The sequence below is a fragment of the Lutra lutra genome, chromosome 16 (genome assembly GCF_902655055.1).
Source record: "Lutra lutra chromosome 16, mLutLut1.2, whole genome shotgun sequence".
NCBI lineage: Eukaryota > Metazoa > Chordata > Mammalia > Carnivora > Mustelidae > Lutra > Lutra lutra.
The window spans coordinates 5981957-6004213 of NC_062293.1; the positions used below are offsets into that span (position 1 = coordinate 5981957).

The 22257-nt window shown below is 48.5% G+C and overlaps 1 protein-coding gene across 3 annotated transcripts; it reads right to left on the bottom strand.

The window, feature by feature from the left end:
* Nucleotides 1-8914: 8914 nt before the first annotated feature.
* On the bottom strand, nt 8915-14772 carry LOC125087211 (E3 ubiquitin/ISG15 ligase TRIM25-like). 3 transcript variants are annotated; one of them, XM_047707292.1, is made up of 9 exons: nt 14612-14772; nt 14417-14460; nt 13492-14159; nt 11954-12049; nt 11511-11744; nt 11176-11238; nt 10390-10552; nt 10115-10177; nt 8915-9509 (listed from the first exon to the last, which is right to left on the bottom strand). In XM_047707292.1, the coding sequence occupies exons 2-9, from the start codon at nt 14430-14432 to the stop codon at nt 8947-8949; spliced, it is 1866 nt and encodes a 621-aa protein (XP_047563248.1). In that variant the 5' UTR covers nt 14433-14460; nt 14612-14772; the 3' UTR covers nt 8915-8946. The 3 variants fall into 3 exon arrangements, with proteins under 3 accessions (XP_047563248.1, XP_047563246.1, XP_047563247.1); XM_047707290.1 differs by having other exon boundaries at nt 14417-14772; XM_047707291.1 differs by lacking the exon at nt 11176-11238 and having other exon boundaries at nt 14417-14772.
* Nucleotides 14773-22257: the final 7485 nt, after the last annotated feature.

The window sequence follows — 22257 nt, forward strand, 5'->3', positions numbered from 1 at the left end:
TGGTTGTTTCTCCTAGCACATCTATCTCTCTCCTCTTTGACCTTTGCACTATTGTGCATTTATATTGATTTAATTCAGGAGCTGGCACACTTTATCTGTCAAGGGCCAAATGGTAGATATTTAAGGTTTTGCAAGACAGCCTCTGTTGCAACTCTGCCACTGTGAACAAAAGCAGCTATACACAATATGTAAACAAATGAGCATGGCTGTGTTCCAATAAAACTTTATTATGGACACTGAAATCTGAACATTGTGTAACTTTGATGTTTTACAAAATATTCTTCTTTTGATTTCTTTTCCCCACTAAAAAATGTAAGAACCTAGGGACACCGAGGTGGCTCAGTCGGTTGGGCATCTGCCTTCAGCTCAGGTCTTGAACCCAGGGTCCTGGGATCTAGTCCCCCGTTGGGCTGCCTGCTCAGCCGGGAGCCTGTCTCTCCTGCCTGCTGCTCCCCGTGCTTGTGCACTCTCACTCTCTCTTTCTGACAAATGATTAGACAAAATTTTTTAAAAATGTAAGAACCTTGGGGCGCCTGGGTGGCTCAGTCTTTAAGCATCTGCCTTTGGCTCAGGTCATGATCCCCAGGTCCTGGGATCAAGCCCCGCATCAGGCTCCCTGCTCAGGGGGAGGTCTGCTCCTCCCTCTCCCACCTCCCTGCTTGTGTTCCCTCTGTTGCTGTGTCTTTCTCTGTCAAATAAAGAAAATCTTAAAAGAAAAAAAAAAGTAAGAACTATTCTTAGCTTGCAAGCTATACAGCAATGGGTAATGGGCCACAGGCCATAGTTTGCTGATACTTGGCATAGGATAGCTCCTTGGTCATCTCTTCCCCTGAAGAGTATGTGGCTAGACACATTCACCCCTTGTGACTGATCTTAGGGTCTCTCCTCCTCCACTACCTGAGCTGCACCGGGGTGGGGACTCAGTCTATCTTGATTCCCACGGCAGCCCACATGGGGAACCCTGTGCCTAGCCCACAGAGCCACTCAGAGGACATTTGTGGAACACTGGAGCAAACTGGGCAGAAATCTAACCACTGGTGTCCTCTCCCAACTACATGTGAAGTGCAAAAGCACTAAGGCACACATCCTCCAGGCGGGAAGAATCTAGGTGTAAACCAGGAAGAGTCAGCGTCCAGAAACACTTGGCAGGGAACCAAAAGCCTTTTAAAGGATGCCCCTGGGCTTCTGACAGTCTGATTATTATTTATTTTGGCAAGGGTGAGCAGCTAAATGAATGTTGTTTAACTTTTCATTTGAAGTATCTGGGCACATACATATCCTACTAACAACAGGGGTGTTTGGGGGTGGCTATTCTGAGCCCTGCAGGATGTTTGACATCCCTGATGCCTACCCCTGGTCCAGCTACTCAATTTCAGATACACGACATGCCCATCTAGGGTGTGGGGAGTGAAGCACTTGCCAGGAGCGCAAAATTTACAGGATATCAAGAAAATTCAGTAATCAAAGCAAATAATTTAATGCAATAATTCTAGAAAACCAGATCAACAAACTATGGCCAGTGGAGTCACCTGGTTTCATGAATAAAATGTCAGCAGAATCAGGGTCAGGCTTAGTCTGAGGGGTTACAAAGCAAGTAGTGCAAGTGCTGGGTCAGATCTGTGCTTTATGTACTATTTTGATATTCTGCCCACCATGGATTTTTGCATTAGTTTTGATTTTGTAAAATATTGCGTTAGAACATTTATCTTGATTACTGAGACTTTTGGAGCCCTTTTTAATGCTGCAATCTTTTTTAATTATTAACATATCATGTATTACTTGTTTCACGGGTACAGATCTATGATTCGTCAGTCTTTTTTTTTTTTAAAGATTTTATTTATTTATTTGACAGACAGAGATCACAAGTAGGCAGAGAGGCAGGCAGAGAGAGAGGTGGAGGCAGGCTCCCTGCGGAGCAGAGAGCCCGATGCAGGGCTCGATCCCAGGACCCTGGGATCATGACCTGAGCTGAAAGCAGAGGCTTGACCCACTGAGCCACCCAGGCGCCCCTATGATTTGTCAGTCTTACACAATACACGGCGCTCACTGCAACACATACCCTCCCCAATGTCCATCCCCCAGCCATCCCATCCCTCCACTCCAGCAACCCTCAGTTTGTTTCCTGAGATTAAGAGTTTGTTATGGTTTGCCTTCCTCTCTGGTTTCATCTTGGTTCATTTTTTCCTCTCTTCCTCTATGATCCTCTGCCTTGTGTGTCTCAAATTCCACAGATCAGTGAGATCATATGATAATCGTTTTTCCTGATTGACTTATTTTGCTTAGTATAACACCCTCTAGTTCCATCCATGTCATTGCAAATGGCAAGAGTTAATTTTTTGATGGCTCCATAATATTTTATTGTGTATATATATACCACATCTTTATTCATTCATCTGCCAATGGACATCTGGGCTCTTTCCATAGTTTGGCTATCATGGACATTGTTGCTATAAACATTGGGGTGCACATACATGCCCCTTCAGATCACTACATTTGTATCTTCGGGGTAAATACCTAATAGTGCAATTGCTGGGTCGTAGGGTAGCTCAACTTTTTGAGGAATCTCCATACTGTTTTCCAGAGTGGCTGCACCAGCTTGCATTCCACCACACCTACAACACCAACAGTGTAGGAAGGTTCCCCTTTCTCTGCATCCTCACCAACATCTGTCATTTCCTAACTTGTTAATTTTAGTCATTCTGACTGGTGTGAGGTGGTATCTCTTTGTGGTTTTGATTTGTATTTCCCTGAAGCTGAGTGATGTGGAGCACTTTTTCATGTATCTATGGGTCATCCTGATGTCTTCTTTGCAGAAATGTCTGTTCATGTCTTCTGCCTATTTCTTAGTTGGATTATTTCTTCCTTGGGTGTTGAGTTTGTAAGTTCTTTATAGATTTTGGATACTAGCCCTTTATCTGATATGTCATTTGCAAATACCTTCTCCTACTCTGTTGGTTATCTTTTGGTTTTGTTGACTGTTTCTTTTGTTGTGTGAAAGCTTTGTGTGTGTGTGTGTGTGTGTGTGTGTGTGTGTGTGTGTGTGAAAGCTTTTTATCTTGATTAAGTTCCAATAGTTCATTTTTGCCCTTGCTTCCCTTGCCTTTGGCGATGTGTCTAGGTAGAAGTTGCTGTGGCTGAGGTCACAGAGGGTGCTGTTTGTGTTCTACTCAAGGATTTTGATGGATCACTATCTCACATTCAGGTCTTTCATCATTTTGAGTCTATTATTGTGTGTGGTGTAAGAAAATGGTCCAATTTCATTCTTCTGCATGTGGCTGTCCAATTTTCCCAACACCATTTGTTGAAGAGACTGTCTTTTTTCCATTGGATATTCTTTCCTACTTTGTCAAAGATTAGTTGACCATAGAGGTGAGGGCCCATTTCTGGATTCGCTCTTCTGTTCCATTAATCAGTGTGTCTGTTTTGTGCCAGTACCATACTGTCTTGATGATTACAAGTTTGTAATAGAGCTTGAAGTCAGAAATTGTAATGCCACCAGCTTTGATTTTCTTTTTCAACATTCCTCTGGCTATTCAGGGTCTTTTCTGGTACCATACAAAGTTTAGGATTATTTGTTCTATTTCTATGGAAAAAGTGGATGGTATTTTGATAAGGATTGCATTTTAAATGTGTAGATCGCTCTAGGTAGCATGAACATTTTAACAATATTTGTTCCTCCAATCCATGAGCATGGAACGTTTTTCCATTTCTTTGTGTCTTCCTCAATTTCTTTCATGAGTATTCTATAGTTTTCTGAGTACAGATTCTTTGCCTCTTTGGTTAGATTTATTCCTAGGTATCTTATGGTTTTGGGTGCCATTGTAAATAGGATTGACTCCTTAATTTCTCTTTCTTTTGTCTCACTGTTGTATAGAAATGAAACTGATTTCTGTACATTGGTTTTATATCCTGCCACTTTTCTGAATTCTTGTATGAATTCTAGCAGTTTTGAGATGGAGTCTTTTGGGTTTTCCACATTAAGTATCATATCATCTGCAAAGAGTGAGTGTTTGACTTCTTCTTTGCCAATTCAGTTGTGTTTTCTTTTTGTTGTCTGATTGCTGAGGCTAGGACTTCTAGTACTGTGTTGAACAGCAGTGGTGATAGTGGACATCCCTGCCGTGTTCCTGACCTTAGGGGAAAAGCTCTCAGTTTTTCCCCATTGAGAATGATTTCACTGTGGATTTTTCATAGATGGCTTTTATGATATTGAGGTATATACCCTCTATCCCTATACTGTGAAGAGTTTTAATCAAGAAAGGATGTTGTACTTTGTCTAATGCTTTTTTCTGGATCTATTGAGAGGATAATATGGTTCTTGTCCTTTCTTTTACTAATGTAGTGTATCACATTGATACTGTTAATATTGAACCAAACTTGCAGCCCAGGAATAAATCCCAGTTGGTTGTGGTGAATAATCCTTTTAATGTACTGTTGGATCCTATTGGCTAATATTTTGGTGAGAATTTTTGCATCCATGTTCATCAGGGATATTGGTCAGTCATTCTCCTTTTTGATGGGGTCTTTGTCTGGCTTTGGGATCAAGGTAATGCTGGCCTCAAGAAAGAGTTTGGAAAAAAAAAAGAGTTTGGAAGTTTTTCATCATATATATATACATATATGTATATAGGTATATATATATATATATATATATATATATATATATATATATATATATATATTTGGAACAGCTTCAGACAAATAGGTATTAATTCTTTAAATGTTTGGTTGAATTCCCCTGGGAAGCCATATGGCCCTGGGCTCTAATTGGCAGACTTTTGATTACTGCTTCAATTTTCTTGCTTGCTATGGGTCTGTTCAGGTTTTCTACTTCTTCCTTGTTCAGTTTTGGTAGTTTATGTGTCTCTAGGAATGCATCCATTTCTTCTATATTGCCTAATTTGTTGGCATATAGTTGTTCTTAATATGTTCTTATAATTGTTTGTATTTCTTTGGTGTTGTTTGTGATTTCTCCTCATTCATTTATGATTTTATTTATTTGGGTCCTTTCTCTTTTCTTTTTGATAAGTCTTATTAATTCTTTCAAAGAACCAGCTCCTAGTTTCATTGATCTGTTCTACTGTTCTTTGGATTTCTTTTAGTTTTGTTTCATGATTTTATTTATTTATTTACAGAGAGAGACAGTGAGAGAGGGAACACAAGCAGGGGGTAGCTGGAGAGGGAGAAGCAGGCTACCCACTGAGCAGGGAGCCTGATGTGGGGCTTGATTCTAGCATGCCAGGATCATGACCTGAATTGAAGGCAGACGCTTAACGAATGACCCACCCAGGTGCCCCTGTTCTTTTGGTTTCTATTTCATTGATTTCTGCTCTGCTCTTCATTCTCTTCTCCTGAAGGTTTAGGTTTTATTTGCTGTTCTTTCTCCAGCTCCTTTAGGTATAAAGTTAGGTTGGGTATTTTAGACCTTTCTTATTTCTTGAGAAAGGCTTGTATTGCTATATACTTCCCTCTTAGGACTGCTTTTGCTGCATCCCAAAGATTTTGAACAGTTGTGTTTTCATTTTCATTTGTTTCCATGGATTTTTAAAATTCTTCATTAATTTCCTCATTGATCCATTCATTCTTTAGTAGAATGCTCTTCAGCCTCCATATATTTGAATTCTTTCCAACTTTCCTCTTGTGATTGAGCTCACATTTCAAAACATTGTGGTCTGAAAATATGCAGGGAATGATCCCAGGATTTTGGTACCAGTTGAGACCTGATTTGTGACCCAGGATGTGATCTATTCTGGAGAATGTTCCTTGTGCACTAGAAAAGAATGTGTGTTCTGTTGCTTTGGGATGGAATGTTCTGAATATATCTGTGAAGTCCATCTGGTCCAGTGTCTCATTTAAAGCCCTTACTTCCGGGGCGCCTGGGTGGCTCAGTGGGTTAAAGCCTCTGCCTTCGGCTCAGGTCATGATCCCAGCATCCTGGGATCGAGCCCTGATCTTAAAGATCCTGCTTCTGTTCTCCCCCCAACTGTGGGACGGCATGATGAGATGGGTAGAAACCATGGCTGCTACCAAGATCCTTTGGCCCCTACCTTGAGCCTTCTGAGTTTGGGTCAAACTTGGGAGTAACATGGAGGAAGCAACATCTGTGGCTTTGGCTCGGTTGGCACTCGCCACCCATCTCCAGTGGGAATCAGGAAGGAATTAAAGACAAAACAAAGCCATAGGAGGGGCACCTGGCTGGCTCAGTTGGAAAAGCCTACAACTCTTGATCCCAGAGTTGTGAGTTTGAGCCCCATGTTGGGTGCAGATATTAAGCAAACATACACACACCAAAGCTATAGGTTGTAGAATTTGTAGAATATAGATGTAATGTTATACAGCCAGTGAACAAGTCATTTTTGCATTTTGCATAACTTTTTGCATTTTGAAAGTACAATATTGGTAAGTTTTCTAGAGCAAATGCAGAATAGGAGAGGTGGTGTAGCATAATAGCTAAAAAAAAGACAGCCTAGAGTTGAATCCTGGCTCAATTATATACCTTTATGACCTTAGAGAGGTCACTTAACCTCTTCTCAGTTTCCTTATCCATAAAATGGGGATAATTCATACCTATTTATAAGGTTATGAGGTTCATATTGGCCACAAACATTTCATTTGCCATCAGCAGTGGCTGGCATATAGTAGACGTCATGTGTTAAAAGCAACATCACTTTTATAGAAAATGCAAAAAAGATTAATTTTAAAATTACCCAAGTAGTACAGGAACACAATCTTTTTTTTAAAGAACAACATGGACATTTTTAAAGCGAAATAATCCTTGGTGACAGACTAGTTTACAGCCTGTTCAGATTCACACACACACAAAAATATTTGAGTGCTAAGGCAGGAGCAGGAAGTCATGAGAAGAGTGTGGGTGGTGTTGCAGGGACAGTCCCTTCCCTGGTGTCTCCGCAGTGGGGGAAAGGGAAGGGGTGGGGTTGACAGACCTGATTATCCAAGCAATCACTGCAAGCACTGGCTGGTCTTGCACTGGGAGGACCCCAGCAGAAAACGCTGACATTTTGGTTTGCTGGGTATCCTCCCTGATGTGCAGGCCTGCTTTCTCATTTGGCTTCATGAAATACTAAAAAGGGGGCACCTGGGTGGCTCAGTGGGTTAAAGCCTCTGCCTTCGGCTCAGGTCATGATCCCAGGGTCCTGGGATCGAGCCCCGCGTCGGGCTCTCTGCTCCGCAGGGAGCCTGCTTCCTCCTCTCTCTCTCTCTCTCTCTCTGCCTACTTGTGATCTCTGTCTGTCAAATAAATAAAAAATAAAAAAAAAAAATGAAATACTAAAAAGCATTTGAGGACCCCCACCCCACCCAGGACTATCACCGTGAATTCCTAGTGGCCTAGGAACTGCAGATGAGCTTTTTAGGAAAGCAAATACCCCCCTTAGCTCAGGTGCGGATTTGACACCAACATGTGCAGGAAGGTGTCAGGACTGTTCCGGCATTACAGGGCACCCCGGGAGGAGCTGGCAAGGGTAGCGGCCTCCTTGCAAGGAGTCGGGGAGAGACTCGGAGATCCATGCAGCTAGATACGCGCCCCCCTCCCCGGCTCCACCTTCGCCTCTTCAGCCCTTCCTGACCTCAGCCAGAGGAAGAATGAAGATTGCAGGGGAGAGGGGTGGGGAGGCAAGATGGAGGCCTGTGGATGTGAAAGACATCTCCTGAACACTGGGAAAAGTTTACATTTCATTCCTATCAGCATGGGGAATAGCTCATGGGGGCAAGAGTGATTGGAATTGGTGCTGAATGAAGACTCCAGAAAGGACGGTCGGCAAGAAACCACAGCTTGCTCAGGGGAGCCAAAGGCCGCCCCACCCTCGGAGACCCTGAGCGTACCCCCTGCACCCCATTCCGGTCTGGCCCTGCCCTGGCGCCAAAATGACCTCTCCTGATGGGAAACTAGGGTCACTAATTTCTCTTCCAACAGGCCCAGCGGGGATGGAATTCAGGCACACCCGTGGGGCGGGGCGCTCTTGGGGCGGGTTCTGGACTTCGTAGTGCTTTGCCAGAGGGATTTTCTCCCTGATTTGTAGCGTTTCCTCTTCAGAGTCAATCATTAACCGGAGGGCCTCGGCAGGAGAAGCCATAGGAACTAGCGGCTGGTTGAGGCTGGAAATGCCGCGGTAGCTTCCCCAGAGTCCCCGGGCGCGCTCCTGTGGTCGCAAGGCAGGAACCCGGCTGGGATCCAGCCTCGCGGGGAACTTCGCACCCGCAGCGAGGCAGGTGGGATGCCAGAGGCCTGGGTGCCCAAGCAGCCCCCTTTGCTTTTGGGCGGTGGTATGCTGAGGAGAGCGGAGGCCGGACTATGAAACACCAGCTGTACGAGGCGCTCTGCTCCGGTCAGTAGGCCCTCAGCCTGTCTTTGGGCCTGAGATCATCCTGGGTTCCTCGCCTTAACCTCCCAAACCCCAGTTAAGCAGCTGGGACAGAACCCCCCCTACCCATGTTAGGTGCTCCTCTCAGCCTGGTCACCTGCGGGGGAGGGGCAGAGAGAAGCCATCTGCTCCAAGCCCCGCCCACTCAGGCCCCGCCGGCCTTGGGGAACACATCCCTGGGTCCCCAATGCTGAGTAGTCGGGACCAGCCTGGAGAGCCAAGGCCAGGGGCCTCTGATGGGGGGTTAGGAAGGTGGTCACCACGGTGGGGGAGACTGTGCACCCGGGTCAGGAATCCACCCTCCGGAGGCCACCGGACTGTCCCCAGTCCCCCGGGGGAACTCCAGCCTGGCTCAGAGGGGCTGCGGGAACGCAGGGGTCTGCCTGTTTCCTGGGATTCCCAAGCCATCCCGAGCGGCGGGTCGGGAGGCCGGTTGGCCGCCCATCCCACCCCTCCACCGGGGGCCGGGACCTCCCGTGGCCACCGCACCCCCCCCCCCCGCCCCCGCGCGGCTCCGCGGGCCCAGCCAGCGCTCCAGTCCAGCTTTATTGACCGCCTCCTCCGCCTACACCTCCGCCTCCGGGCGCTGCTTGAGCGTCACCGAGGCGCCGCTGCTGACCATGACCGCGGGGTAGAGCGGCTCCAGGAAGGAGCCGAGGAAGCGGTAGAGCAGGCTCACGCCGCCCGCCACGCAGTAGAAGGAGAGGCAGCCGGCGCCGCAGTCGAGCGCCACGCCGAGCGTGCGGTGGTAGCCGCCGTGCAGCACCGTCTGCGTGTTGTTGTGCCACACGGAGAACTTGAGCGAGTCCCACTCCAGGCACCACGAGTAGGGGTTGCGGCCCAGCAGGTAGACGATGTTGCGGCGCGGGCGGCTGCCGAGCGGGGGGCAGCGGCGGTAGGTGAGGCCCAGGCACACCCACGAGTTGGACACGTCGGCCTCCCAGTAGTGGCGGCCCTCGGACAGGCCGCGCGAGCACAGCACCTGCGGCCACTGCTTGAAGCCGGGGAAGGGGCCGCTGGTGGCGAAGGGCTCCAGGAGGATGCCCAGGTTCAGCACCGAGTGGGTCTCCTTGAACAGGAACAGCTCCTCGCTGGCCGTGGTGGGGTCAAAGTTCAGGTTGCAGTAACCTGTGGGAGGAGACGGGGAAGGGAGATGGGAGGAGCACCCCGGGGGGCCGAGGACCTGAGACTGGACGGGATTGAGGGAAGGTCAAGGGCTCCTGGAGGAGGTGACTCAGGGATTCACCAGAGAGACCCACTATATCTCAGAGAAGTCACGGAGCTGTGCCTCCCAGCCCCGCCCAGGAGACGGGCTGCGGAAGCATCAAATGAAAAGGAAGTTTGTCTGAAGACAAAATGGTTAGTGTCATCCAAGCTGGCTAGACTAAAGCCCCGGGGGACACTGGCAGGCACCAAGCTGAGGGCAGAGGTGGTAACACACCACAGCCCGGGAGGGCGGCAGAACCAGTGGCTGGGCAGGAGGCAGATCCTTGGTCCAGCCATGGGATGAGACAGGTTAGTCCTCCCCTCCCCCTATCAGGGCCTCGAGTTTCAGGCTGAGTCCTTCTGAGGTCTCCAGTGGCAAGTGGGAGGTCAGGGCAACCAGGGCTGGCATCTCTCTGGAGCCCTGGTCTGAAAGCAGGTGGGGCAGGGCAAGACGAGGCCCCCCAGGGTGGGACTGGGGCTGCTCCTTTCTTTCCCACTGATTCTGGATGCCACTGGGGAGGACTCACACTTGAGAAGTGTTTTCCTGTCCACAGCTGGGGGCAGCACCTCATAGGAGTTCATCTTAATGCCTGCGGGGGGGGGGAATGGAGGGGCTTTGCTGAGGACACTCTTACAGCCCAGCGTTCTTCCAGAGAGAGGCGTGGGCTTCCAGCAGGCTGCGTCACCTGGGGGAAGGCACATAGGGGCAGGCAGGGCTCTCTGCAAACACTGCCCAGTGGGCTGGTCCCGCCCCCGGAACGTGGGTGAGTCTCCGGTAACCCCCAGGCTGCCCGGTACTGACCCTTCAGGAGGAGCTGATTGATGAAGCTGAGGCCCAGGTCCATCAGCCGGGTCCGGAGCTCCTCCAGGGTCTCTGGCAACTGGAGGAAGGTCTGCTTCTCCTCACAGTTGGTTCCCATCAGGGGTTCCATGCAGGCAGGGAAGTGCTTCAGCCTGGGGAACTCCTGAAGGCAGGGAGCGGCCCCCAGTGCCACCTGTGAGCCAGCACCCAGGCCGATGCCAGGAGCTCCCACTTATGCTAGGGGCTTCGGGGTCCGTGGAACCATGGGGCAGGTGAAGAAATGGCTTATTTTCAAACCAGGACATCTCTCTGCCTCCCTGCTGGTCATGAGGTCTTAGATGAGGGCTTTGCTAAAAGCATGGCTGCGGTGGCCTCGTGCATTAAGCAAAGTGTATTAGAAAACAATGGGAAGAGGTTTCTTTTGAGCTTTTAATTGCTTAGGGAAAAACCTTGCCAAATGTTTCCTGGTGTGTGTGTGTGTGTGTGTTGAGGGAGGCCGCTGCTGTGTGTGGCTGGACACAGTGAGCAACAGCTCTAGAAATTAGAAATCTGCTCCCAGGAGCGTGATCCCAGCTGAAGAAAGGAGGTTAGTGCTGAGTCCGGAGTCTGGGGAGCCCTGGGCCACACGTATAGACAAGGTTGCTGTCACCCAGACCTCTGCTTAGTGACCCTCCCTGCTACCCTCCCGTAGCAGCAGTGGGCTGGGGACCAGGCCAGGGCTGGGGAAGGAAAAGGGATTTCATGCCAGGCTATCTGGATTGTTCTGGACTCGTTTGCTTCCCTGACCTGGGGGAGTCCAGAGAAACGTACACCGTGGCAGGTACTCGGAATCCCAGGGTCCACTCCCTTCTGTTCCAGGAAAATGAAGGCAGGAAGGTTAGGGAAAGGCTGAGTGCCCCAGGTGGAGGAAGAAGCCAGATGGGTTGGTGTAAGCTGGGGACTGATGGCCTGGGATAGGGAGCCTCCTGGAGGCTGGAGAATGGACAAAGAGAGGCAGCCCCAAATGCTGACCACTTAATCCTAGGTCTGGGCAGATCTGGAGCATCTGCAGGTGGCGAGGGGGAGGGGAGCGGAGGCTGTGTCAGGTCCTGGGGCAGAGATGGGAGGGGTGGGGGGCTCGCCTGCAGAAACTGCTGGTCGCTCCTGTTGGCGAGCAGGGTGCGGAGCCAGATGCTGTCCCCCTCCAGCTTCAGGAGCCGGTTGTGGCTCTGCTGGATAGAGCTGCCCAGCTTCCCCAGAGCCGCTGCCTCCTCTTTCTCCACAAAATCCAAGACCTTCATCTGCAGATTTTTGACCTCCTGGATGATCTCTGAGAAGCAGGTGTTCACCTCCTCACGAGTTGTCTGGATCAGTTTCTGCAGGGGGGTGGGGTGGACGGAGTGTCGAGAGGCATCTAGGAGCTGGAGCTGGGTACCCCGAGTGTTCTGGCCCGGAGCCTGCCTCGGCGTCCTGTTGCTGACAGCTAGGCTCCACGACCTCCACTCCAAGCCCTGAGAGGGCCCTTGAGCCCGATGCAGGGCACTGCCGGGAAGCCCCGGCCTGGGAGAGGGTGGGCCAGGCTTACCGAGAGAAAGGCCACCTGCCCCCTGTGCTTCTGGCTGTCAGAGTTGATGATCAGCATCTGGTTTTCCACATTGGCCTGGACCTTCCGAACCTCCACCTGGGAGCGAGAGGGAGGAGGAGAGGGCCCCTGATTCCAGGAAGTGGCCTCGGAGAAGCCCTTCCACAAGCCCAGAGGAGGCATACCTCTTACATTCCGAAGATGCCTGCACGAGAGAGAGAAAGACCAGCGCTGAAGGGACGGTGGCCCAGGGTCTACCCTCTGCTCATGGTCTCTGACTCCCAGGTTCTCTGCCCTAGTAGTGATGACCACGGGGTTTCAGGTCACAGAAAGGGGCTGTAGAGTGTGCAGTGGCTTGAGAGGTGGCAGTGGGTCAAGGAGGAACATAGCGGATATGGAGCCCCGGAGATAACTCGCTGGGCTGGCGCTGCCTGGCCCAGCGCGCACTGTGTCCCATGTCCCTCTACAGAGAAGCCTTCTGTTCTCCACCTGTTCCAGCAACGGGCACATTCTTGTTTACAACAGACGAAGAACTGTGCGGGTCCAAGTGCCTGTCCGTGAGCTGTTGCTGGTGCAGCCCCAGATAAGCAGCTCAAGCCAGACTCTCTAAGTCAACATGCTGCTGACCAAGTCTCGCTATGAAAAAAGTGCCCACTGAGCTCAACAGGGTGGTGAATGGGTTTCCACCCTGGCCTGAGCCTCTGGCCGTGGGCCGTTCTCGTTTCCGTTCCCGGTGGCTATGTGGGGAGAGCACTCTTACCGAACACACATGGTAGAATGTCTGAAATATGTGTTCCCTTCGAAAAACCAGGGCAAATATATGTAACAAGAGTTGAAAGTAGAGAAAAGGAGGGGATTTGCTCCACCCGACATGACAGGTTTTCTTTCCAACTTTCCTTTTGCTGTGCAAGAAAAAAATGAACCCTAGAACTCGTACATACAACTTGGGACCCTTGTTCATCGAACTTGCCAGCCCTTTCTCACATCCCCGTGCACCCGCCCCCATGGCTGTCACTTGGATGGTCTCATAACTACCCTCCAAGGACAGGTGTGCCCCCAGCTTATGAAAGGCTTTCACACTCTGGGGCTCCTGGGTGGCTCAGTCCTTAAGCATCTGCCTTTGGCTCAGGTCATTATCCCCGGGGTCATGGGATCGAGCCTCACATCAGGCTCCCTGCTCGGGGGGAAGCCTGCGTCTCCCTCTCCTGCTCCCCCTGCTTGTGTTCCCTCTCTCGCTGTGTCTCTCCGTCAAATAAATAAATAAAATCTTTTTTTTTTTATATTTTATTTATTTATTTGAGAGAGAGAGCATGAGAGGAGAGAGGTCAGCGGGAGAAGCAGATTCCCTGCCAAGCAGGGAGCCAGATGTGGGACTTGATCCTGGGACTCCAGGATCATGACCCGAGTCGAAGGCAGTCGTCTAACCAACTGAGCCACACAGGGGGCCCAAAATCTTAAAAAAAAAAAAAAAAAAAAGACTCACGCTGGGTAAGTGTCGGCGGGTGGGCGGCAAGGCCCTGGCTCCTCCCCTCCGGCCTCACCTCCTTGCAGGCGCGCTCCTCCTCCAGGGGGATGGTGTCATGGTTTTTGTGCTCCTCCAGCAGGCAGGCCCCGCACACGCAGCAGCCTTCGGTGCGGCAGTACAGCCGCCGCAGCTGGCGGTGCTTGCGGCACAGGCGGCTCTTGAGGTCCCACACGGGCTCCAGCAGCGAGTGGTCCCGGAACGCCTGGTCTTCGAAGTGGCTGCGCAGGTGCTTTTCGCACAGGGAGGCCATGCACTGCAGACAGGACTTGACCGACTTGAGCTTCTGCGGAGCACAGAAGTCGCAGGGCACGTCCCGGGGCCCCGCCAGGATCCGAGAGGATCCCAAGGTGTGGCCCTTGGCCTGGGTGAAGCAGGTCACCATCTCCTCCAGGATGACATTCTTGCAGAGGCGCGGTCTGGAGGGGAAGCTCTCCCGGCACTGGGGGCAGTAGAGTGTCTCGCCCTCGGTGGCCTGGTGGTCCCAGAAGCCTTGGAGGCAGGTCATGCAGAAGTTGTGCCCGCAGGCGGTGGTGACCGGGTTGCGGAACACCTCCAGGCAAATGGGACAGAGGACTTGGTCCTCGAAGGTGCTGAGACTGCTGTTACTCATTAGGAGCTGGGTTTGGGGAGGTCTTGAGGGCTGGGCAGGGGGCTGCAGGGCTGGGTTGTGGTCCTGGGCTGGCCCTGAGAAGACAGAGCAGAACCATGAAGAAGCCACAGCAGGAGTTGAAGGGCCTCTGAGGGCCAGTCCTTTCCAGGGAAGCAGCTGTCTCCCCATGGGGTACAGAGACTGTGTCATCGGTCAGCCAACATGGGAGGCATAACATGGGGCTTGTGTTCTCCATGTCCCAGCCCTAACTCCTGCAGCAAATCTTGGTCAAGCAAGCGGATGGCAGAAAGAAGTCACATCAATGTAAGGGAAAATGGACACAAGTACTTACGTGAAACCTTCTGCATGTCAGAGAGGGCTAGAGGCTTGGCGGCCCTGTGACGGGAGAGAAAAGAACCCCTGGGCGTTCTGGTGCAGGGGCCTTGCCCTGGTCTCACTTCACTAGCTGTCAGGAGGGTCCCCATCAGTCCCACGTGCCCTACCCCAGCCCTCTCCATCTCTTGGGATCCGATGGCTGCCTTCTCACCTTTCCCTTTGGCTGCTGTTTTGTGATCTCCCTATCAAGTTGGCCCCCCTTCTCGAAAATTGCCAGCTTTGTTCCTTGACATCACAATTCAAGTGTGACCAGCCCCAGCATTCTGCTTGTGATGTCAGCGGGGCGAAAGGTGTGCCACCAGACTTGCTCTGCCTCTCCGTGGGTGACGCTTTCCTCTGGAGGTGGAGTCGCTGCGGCACCCGGGGACGCTCACATTGGACCTAAGAGACTCACATTACCAACCAGCGAGGAAAACGGGTTCTAAGTGGCAGTAGGATCTCAGACAACTCCTTCAATCTCTCTGGCCCATCGTTCTTTTCTTGTGAATCCACAGGGTTGTTATAGGGGATGATATTTCAAGGCTCCTTCTCCGTCTAAAGTTGAACGATCAGCAGCATCTGATTGGTGATCCAAAAGACTGTTGCTTCCACTCTGGTTCTGATACTCAGAGGAAATAAAGGGATGAGCAAAGCGGAAGAGAGATTCTCATTGCTATATAATTGTTCTTTTTTTTTTTTTAAGATTTTTTTTATTTGACAGACAGAGGTCACAAGCAGGCAGAGAGAGGAGGAAGCAGGCTCCCCACTGAGCAGAGAGCCCGATGTGGGGCTAGATCCGAGGACCCTGCGACCATGACCCGACCCTGGGACCATGACCCGAGCCGAAGGCAGAGGCTTTAACCTACTGAGCCACCCAGGCGCCCCTATATAATTGTTCTTTGTTATTTTATCTTTCCCATTCTCCCCCCATTGAACAGGATAAATGCCCTGAAAAGCTTGCAATATATCACTGTCGTGCTTCTTATATGTTAGCGCGGCCGTGTTTGTTGTGTAGAAATGGTAAACAGAAGGCATCCCTTACTCATTTCCTCATCTCAGAGGAAAAGTGTTCAGATTTCTCCATGAAGTACGATGTTTGCTATCTGTTTATTGTAGATATCTGTATCAGATTACGTAGACTCCTTTTCCTTCCTGCTTTGCTAAGAGTTTTTTTTATCTGGAATGGATATTGACTTTTATCTAATTCTTCTTCTGCATCTTTTGTATATGTGCTGCCGAAGCGAGCACTCTTCTGCATCTTTTGAAATGATCATAAGCATTGCCTCTTTTATTCTGCGAATGTGGCAATTCTGTATTTACTGATTTACCAACCTTGCATTCTGGAACGAACTCTACTTGGTCGTAATGTTATGCTTTTTATATATGCTGGATTCAATTTGTTAATATTGTCTTAGGATTTTTACATCTGTGTTCACGAATAAAATTGGCGTGGGATTTTCCTTTTATGTTAATGTCCTTTTCAAGTTTTGGTATTAAGGTATGTCGGCTTCATAAAATGAGTTCAGAAGTGTTCTTTACCACTTATTTGGAAGAGTAAGATTGGTGTTATTTCTTCCTTAAATGTTTGGCAGTATTCAGTGGTAAAGTCACCTAGGCCCTGAGTGTTTTTTGTGGAAGGGTTATTAATTACATACTCAATTTCCTTCAGAGACTTAGAATTATTCATATTGTCTATTTGTTCTTTTACCAAGTTTGGTAAGTGGTGTTTCCCTAGGAATTTGTCTGTTTTATCTAAATTTTCAAATTCTTTTGGTAGGAAGTTGTTCATAACATCCATTTACAATGATTAGCCTAATGTAAAATTTGCATTTTAACCATTCAGCAGTATTAAGTATAGTCACAATGTTAGACAACCATGATGTAGTGATCTATAGCGATATAGTCATACAGTGATTTATATCCAAAACTTCATCACCTTTTTTTTTAAAAAAAGATTTTATTTATTTGACAGACAGAGATTACAAGTAGGCAGAGAGGCAGTCAGAGAGAGGAGGAAGCAGGCTTCCTGCTGAGCAGAGAGCCCAATGCGGGGCTCAATGCGGGGCTCAATCCCAGGACCCTGGGATCATGACCTGAGCTGAAGGCAGAGGCTTTAACCCACTGAGCCACACAGGCTCCCCTCTTCATCACCTTTAACAGAAACTTTGTAACCCTTAAGCAATAATTCCACTGCCCCCTCCCTCCTGCCGCTAATAACTTCTAATCTTTCTATCTCTGTGAATTTGCCTGTTTTATATGAGTGAAATCATATGATAGTTGTCCCTTTGGGTCTTATTTCACTTAATGTTTTCAAGGTTCATGTTACAGCATGTATCGAAATTCCTGTTTATGGCTGGATGATATTCCACTATACCACATTTTGTTTGTTCATCTGTTGATGGACACTTGGGTTGCTTCTCCCTTTTGGCTATCATGAATAATGCTGTGAACACGGGTGCATAGATATCTGAGGCCCTGCCTTCAATTCCTTTGGGTATATACCTCATATAAAGCACTTAAAATCCTTATAAAGACTATAGGATCTGTATTTGTGTCTTCTTTTTTCATTCTAGATATCATTTGTATTTTTCTTTCTTTCTTTTTTTTTTTTTTTAAAGATTTTATTTATTTATTTGACAGAGAGAGATCACAAGTAGATGGAGAGGCAGGCAGAGAGAGAGAGAGGGAAGCAGGATCTCCGCTGAGCAGAGAACCCGATGTGGGACTCGATCCCAGGACCCTGAGATCATGACCTGAGCCAAAGGCAGCGGCTTAACACACTGAGCCACCCAGGCGCCCTCTTTCTTTCTTTTTTTAAAAAGATTTTATTTATTTATTTGACAGACTGAGATCACAAGTAGGGAGAGAGGCAGGCAGAGAGGGAGAGAGGGAAGCAGGCTCCCTGCTGAGCAGAGAGCCTGATGCAGGGCTCCATCCCAGGACCCTGGGATCATGACCTAAGCCAAAGGCAGAGGCCCCAACCCACTGAGCCACCCAGGCGCCCCATTCTGTTAATCTTTTCAAAGAATCAGCTCTTAGTTTTGAGATTCGTATTGGGTGTTTGTTATCCATTTCATTAATTTCTGCTCTTCTCTATATTATTTCCTTCCTGTTGCTTTCTTGGGTTGAATTTGCTGTTCTAAGTTCCTGAGATGTTTATATAACGATTTTTAGTCTTTCTTCCTTGTTAATACATTTCCCCTTTTTAATTATTATTTTTAGATTTATTTATATTAGAGAGAGAGAGAGAGAGAGAGAGAGAGAGAAGGGTAGGGATCGGTAGGGGTGGGGGGGAGGGAGAAGCAGACTGGTGCCAAGGACCTGGGCCTCATGACCTGAGTTGAAACCAAGAATCAACCAACTGAACCACTCAGGTACCCTGCCTAATTCCCTTTTTACTTCTCTTAGTTTTGAGGCTAGATCGTTAGATGTACACAAATTTATAATCATTGTTTTCCTAGTGAATTGTAGTTTCACCACTACTGATTTTTTATTATTCAGTTTTCTCCTTCTTCTCTATTATCTTGGTGGCTATACTGTTTTTTTCTCTATTCTTTTTTTTTTTTTTTTGGTAAGCTCTATGCCCAATGTGGGCTCGAACTCACTACCCCAAGAACTCACTACCCCGAGCCTCCTGGTCTACTGACTAAGCCAGCCAGGTGCCCTCTGTGGTTATACTTATTTGTTTGTTATATATATTTTAAAATTTATTTATTTGAGAGAGAGAGCATAAGCAGGGGAATGGGCAGAGGGAGAGGGTGAAACAGACTTGTTCCCCAGCAGGGACCCCAATGTGAGGCTTGATCCTAGGACCCCAGTTCCATGACTCGAGCCAAAGGCAGACACCCAGTTGACTGAGCCACCCAGGCACGCCTATTTATTTGTTATTTTAAAAAAATATATCTTATTTATTTGAGAGAGAGCGCACGCACGAGTGCACACAAGTAGGGGAAGGGGCAGAGAGAGAGGGAGAAGCAGACTCCCTGCTAAGCAGGAAGCCTAATGCAGGGCTTGATCACAGGACACTGAGATCATGACTTGAGCCAAAGGCAGACGCTTAACCGACTAAGCCACTCAGGCGCCCCTATTTTTTTTTAATTATTATTTTTTGGGTATTTACCTGAGAAATTGTAACATACATTTATGGCTTATTGAAGTCTAATATAAAGCATTACTTTTAAAAGATTTTATTTACTTATTTGAGCAGGCATGAGCAGGAGGGAGGGATAGAGGGAGAGGGAGAAGCAGACTCCCTGCTGAGCAGGAAGCCTGATGCAGGACTGGATGCCAGGACCCTGGGATCATGACCTGAGCTGAAGGCAGATGCTTAACTGACTGAGCCACCCAGCCAAGCTAAAGTATTATTTTTATCTCTTTTTAGATAATGCAGACCTTTAGAATACTTATTTTAATTAATTAATTTTAAATATTTTATTTATCCATTTGACTGAGAGAGAGAATGAGAGAGAGAGTGCAAAAGCAGGGGGAGTGGCAGAGGAAGAGGGAGAAGCAGGCTCCTCCCCACTGAGCAGGGAGCCAGACGTGAGGCTTGATCCCAGAACCCTGGGATCATGACCCAAGCTGAAGGCAGACACTTAACTGACTGAGCCACCCAGGTACATCTATTTACTAATTTTAAAGATTTTATTTATTTATGTGAGAGTGAGAGAGAACAGGAGCAGAGGGAGGGGTACGGGGGGAAGATAAGCAGACTCCGTACTGAGGGCAGAGAGCCTGACTCGGGGCTGGATCCCAGGACCTTGAGATCATGACCTGAGCCGAAGTCAGATGCTTAACTAACTGAGCCACCGTTTTTTGATTTGTTTTGTTTTTTAATATTTTATTTATTTATATGACACAGAGAGAGACAGCCAGAGAGGGAACACAGTGGGAACGGGAGAGGGAGGAGCAGACTCCCTGCAGAGCAGGAAGCCCAATATGGGGCTCGATCCCAGGACCCTGGGATCATGACCTGAGCCAAAGGCAAACGCTTAATGACTGAACCACCCAGGTGCCCCTGAGCCACCTTTTTTTCAAATTGAGTTTTGGGAATGATAAAGTCCCACACTTTTTTATTTTTTAATTTTTTTAAAAGATTTCATTTATTTATTTGACAGAGACACAGCGAGAGAGGGAACAGAGCAGAGGGAGTGGGAGAGGGAGAAGCAGGCTTCCTGCTGAGCAGGGAGCCTGACTCGGGGCTCAATCCCATGATCTTGGGATCATGACCTGAGCTGAAGGCAGACAGTTAACAACTGAACCACCCAGGTGCCCCAAGTTTTTAATTTTTTTTTAAAAGATTTTTTATTTATTTATTTGACAGAGATCACAAGTAGACAGAGAGGCAGGCAGAGAGAGAGAGGGAAGCAGGCTCCCTGCTGAGCAGAGAGCCCGATGCGGGACTCGATCCCAGGACCCTGAGATCATGACCTGAGCCGAAGGCAGCGGCTCAACCCACTGAGCCACCCAGGCGCCCCCCAAGTTTTTAATTTTTTTAAAGTAGTGGTCTACTTTAAATGTAGGACTCGAACTCACAATTCTGAGATCAAGAATCACATGCTCTTCTGACTGGGCCCACCAGTCAGCCCCTGAAGAACACCTTTTAATATTTCCTTTAGTACAAGGTCTGCAGGTGACAAATACTCTCATGTTTTGGTTGTCAAAGATGCCTTTATATCATCTTCAATATTGAAGTATACTTTTGCTGGGTACAGAATTCTAGGTTGGTAGCTATTTTCTTTAACCTTAGGAGATTTAATTCCACTGTTCTGGTTTATATTTTTCCATTGAGAAGTTGGCTGTAAGTCTCATTGTCACTCTTTTGGAACTAACTTTCCTCTCTGCTTCTGGTGGCTTTTAAGATTTTCTCCATATTTGCTTTCATCAGTTTCATTATAATATGTGTGTTTTTATTTCTCCTACTTAGGATTTGTAGTGATTTTTTTTTTTTTTAAGATTTTATTTATCTGAGAGAGAGCGAGTGCACAAGCAGGAGGAGCAGCAGAGGGAGGGAGAAGAAGGATCCCCACTGAGCAGGGAGCCTGATGCAGGGCTGGATCCGAGAACCCTGGGATTATGACCTGAGCCCAAGACAGACACTTAACTGACTGAGCCCCCAGCACCCCACCACTTTTTAAAAGTAGGCTCCATACCCAGCGTGGAGCCCAGTGCTGAGCTTGAACTTATGACCCTGAGATCAAGACCTGAGCTGAGATCAAGACCTGAGACCTGAGTTGAATGCTTAACCAACTGAGCCACCCAGGCACTCCAGGATTTGGGAGTGATTCTGCTTTCTAAATATTTCAATGGAGCTTGAGTCCAGCTCGGAATTTTCATCCATCTGCTTCTGCCCAGGTTCAGAAGACTCTCCCCAGCCATTAGAGCCATGGCTTGGTTATTTCCTGCCTGGCTCCAGCAGTTGCCTCTCCCACTCCGTGTCCTACAGGCCTCGGTGACTCAGCTTTCGTCATCAGTGCCTACTGCAGTTCTGGGCATGCAGTGGCTGTAAAGCAAATGGCAGCAGATAAGTGGATATCTACTCTAGCCCCGTGACAGAGGTGACAGACCTGAGCAACACCAGCTGCAGGGGACAGCTAACTATCCCCTGCCAACCAACTTCCTGCACCTTCTCCAACCTCAGGGTCTAGTTCACGAATCTGTGAAGCCTTCCAGTCCCCCTTTTTCAAATATGTACTTATCGGCTAGCCATCCCAATTGAACAAAGTAGGGCATATTTGGAGGATCTTGTACTCTTTGATTTGCCACCTGTGTAGATAGCTCACGTGCAAAGTGATCGGAATGAAATGTGAGTAGAAGGAACAGTCTAGCCTTGCACATAAAGAACGATCAAGGAAAATCTAAGGGAACTTGCTCACAATTTCCTTACAGGAAAGCTAAGACATATAGTCTGGGGCACCTGGCTGGCTCAGTCAGTAGAGCATGCAACTGTTGATCTCAAGGTCATGAGTTCAAGTCCCACAATGGGCATAGAGCTTGCTTTAAAAAAAAGCCCTTGGGGCGCCTGGGTGGCTCAGTGGGTTAGAGCCTCTGCCTTCGTCTCAGGTCATAATCTCAGGGTCCTGGAATCGAGCCCTACATCGGGCTCTCTGCTCAGCAGGGAGCCTGCTTCCCTCTCTCTGCCTGCCTCTCTGCCTACTTGATTTCTGTCTGTCAAATAAATAAAAAAAATCTTTAAAAAAAATTAAAAAAATTAAAAAGCCTTTTAGGGGCGCTTGGGTGGCTTAGTCGTTGGGCGTCTGCCTTCGGCTCAGGTTGTGATCCCAGGGTCTGGGGAGCGAGCCTCACATCGGGCTCCCTGCTCAGGGAAGCCTTCTTCTCCCTCTCTCATTCCCCCTGCTTGTGTTCCCTCTCTTGCTGTCTCTCTGTCAAATAAATAAAATCTTAAAAAGAAAAAAATAATTCCCCTTAAAAAGGGGGAGGGTGCCTGGGTGGGTCAGTTGGCTAAACAACTGACTTTTGCTCAGGTCATGATCTCAGGCTTCTGGGATTGAGCCCTGTGTTGGGCTCCACACTGAGTGGGGAGTCTGCTTATCTCTCTGCTTCCCCCACCCCTCTCCCAGCTTGTTCTCGCTCTCTCTCTTTTGCTCAATGTCAAATAAATAAAATCTTAAAAATAAAACAAAACAAAACACGGGGTGCCTGGGTGGCTCAGTCGTTAAGCATCTACCTTCAGCTCAGGTCATGATCCCAGGGTCCTGGGATTGAGCCCCGCATTGAGCCCCACATCGGGGTCCCTGCTCAGCCGGAAGCCTGTTTCCCCCTCTGCCTGCTGCTCCCCCTACTTGTGCTCTCTCTCTC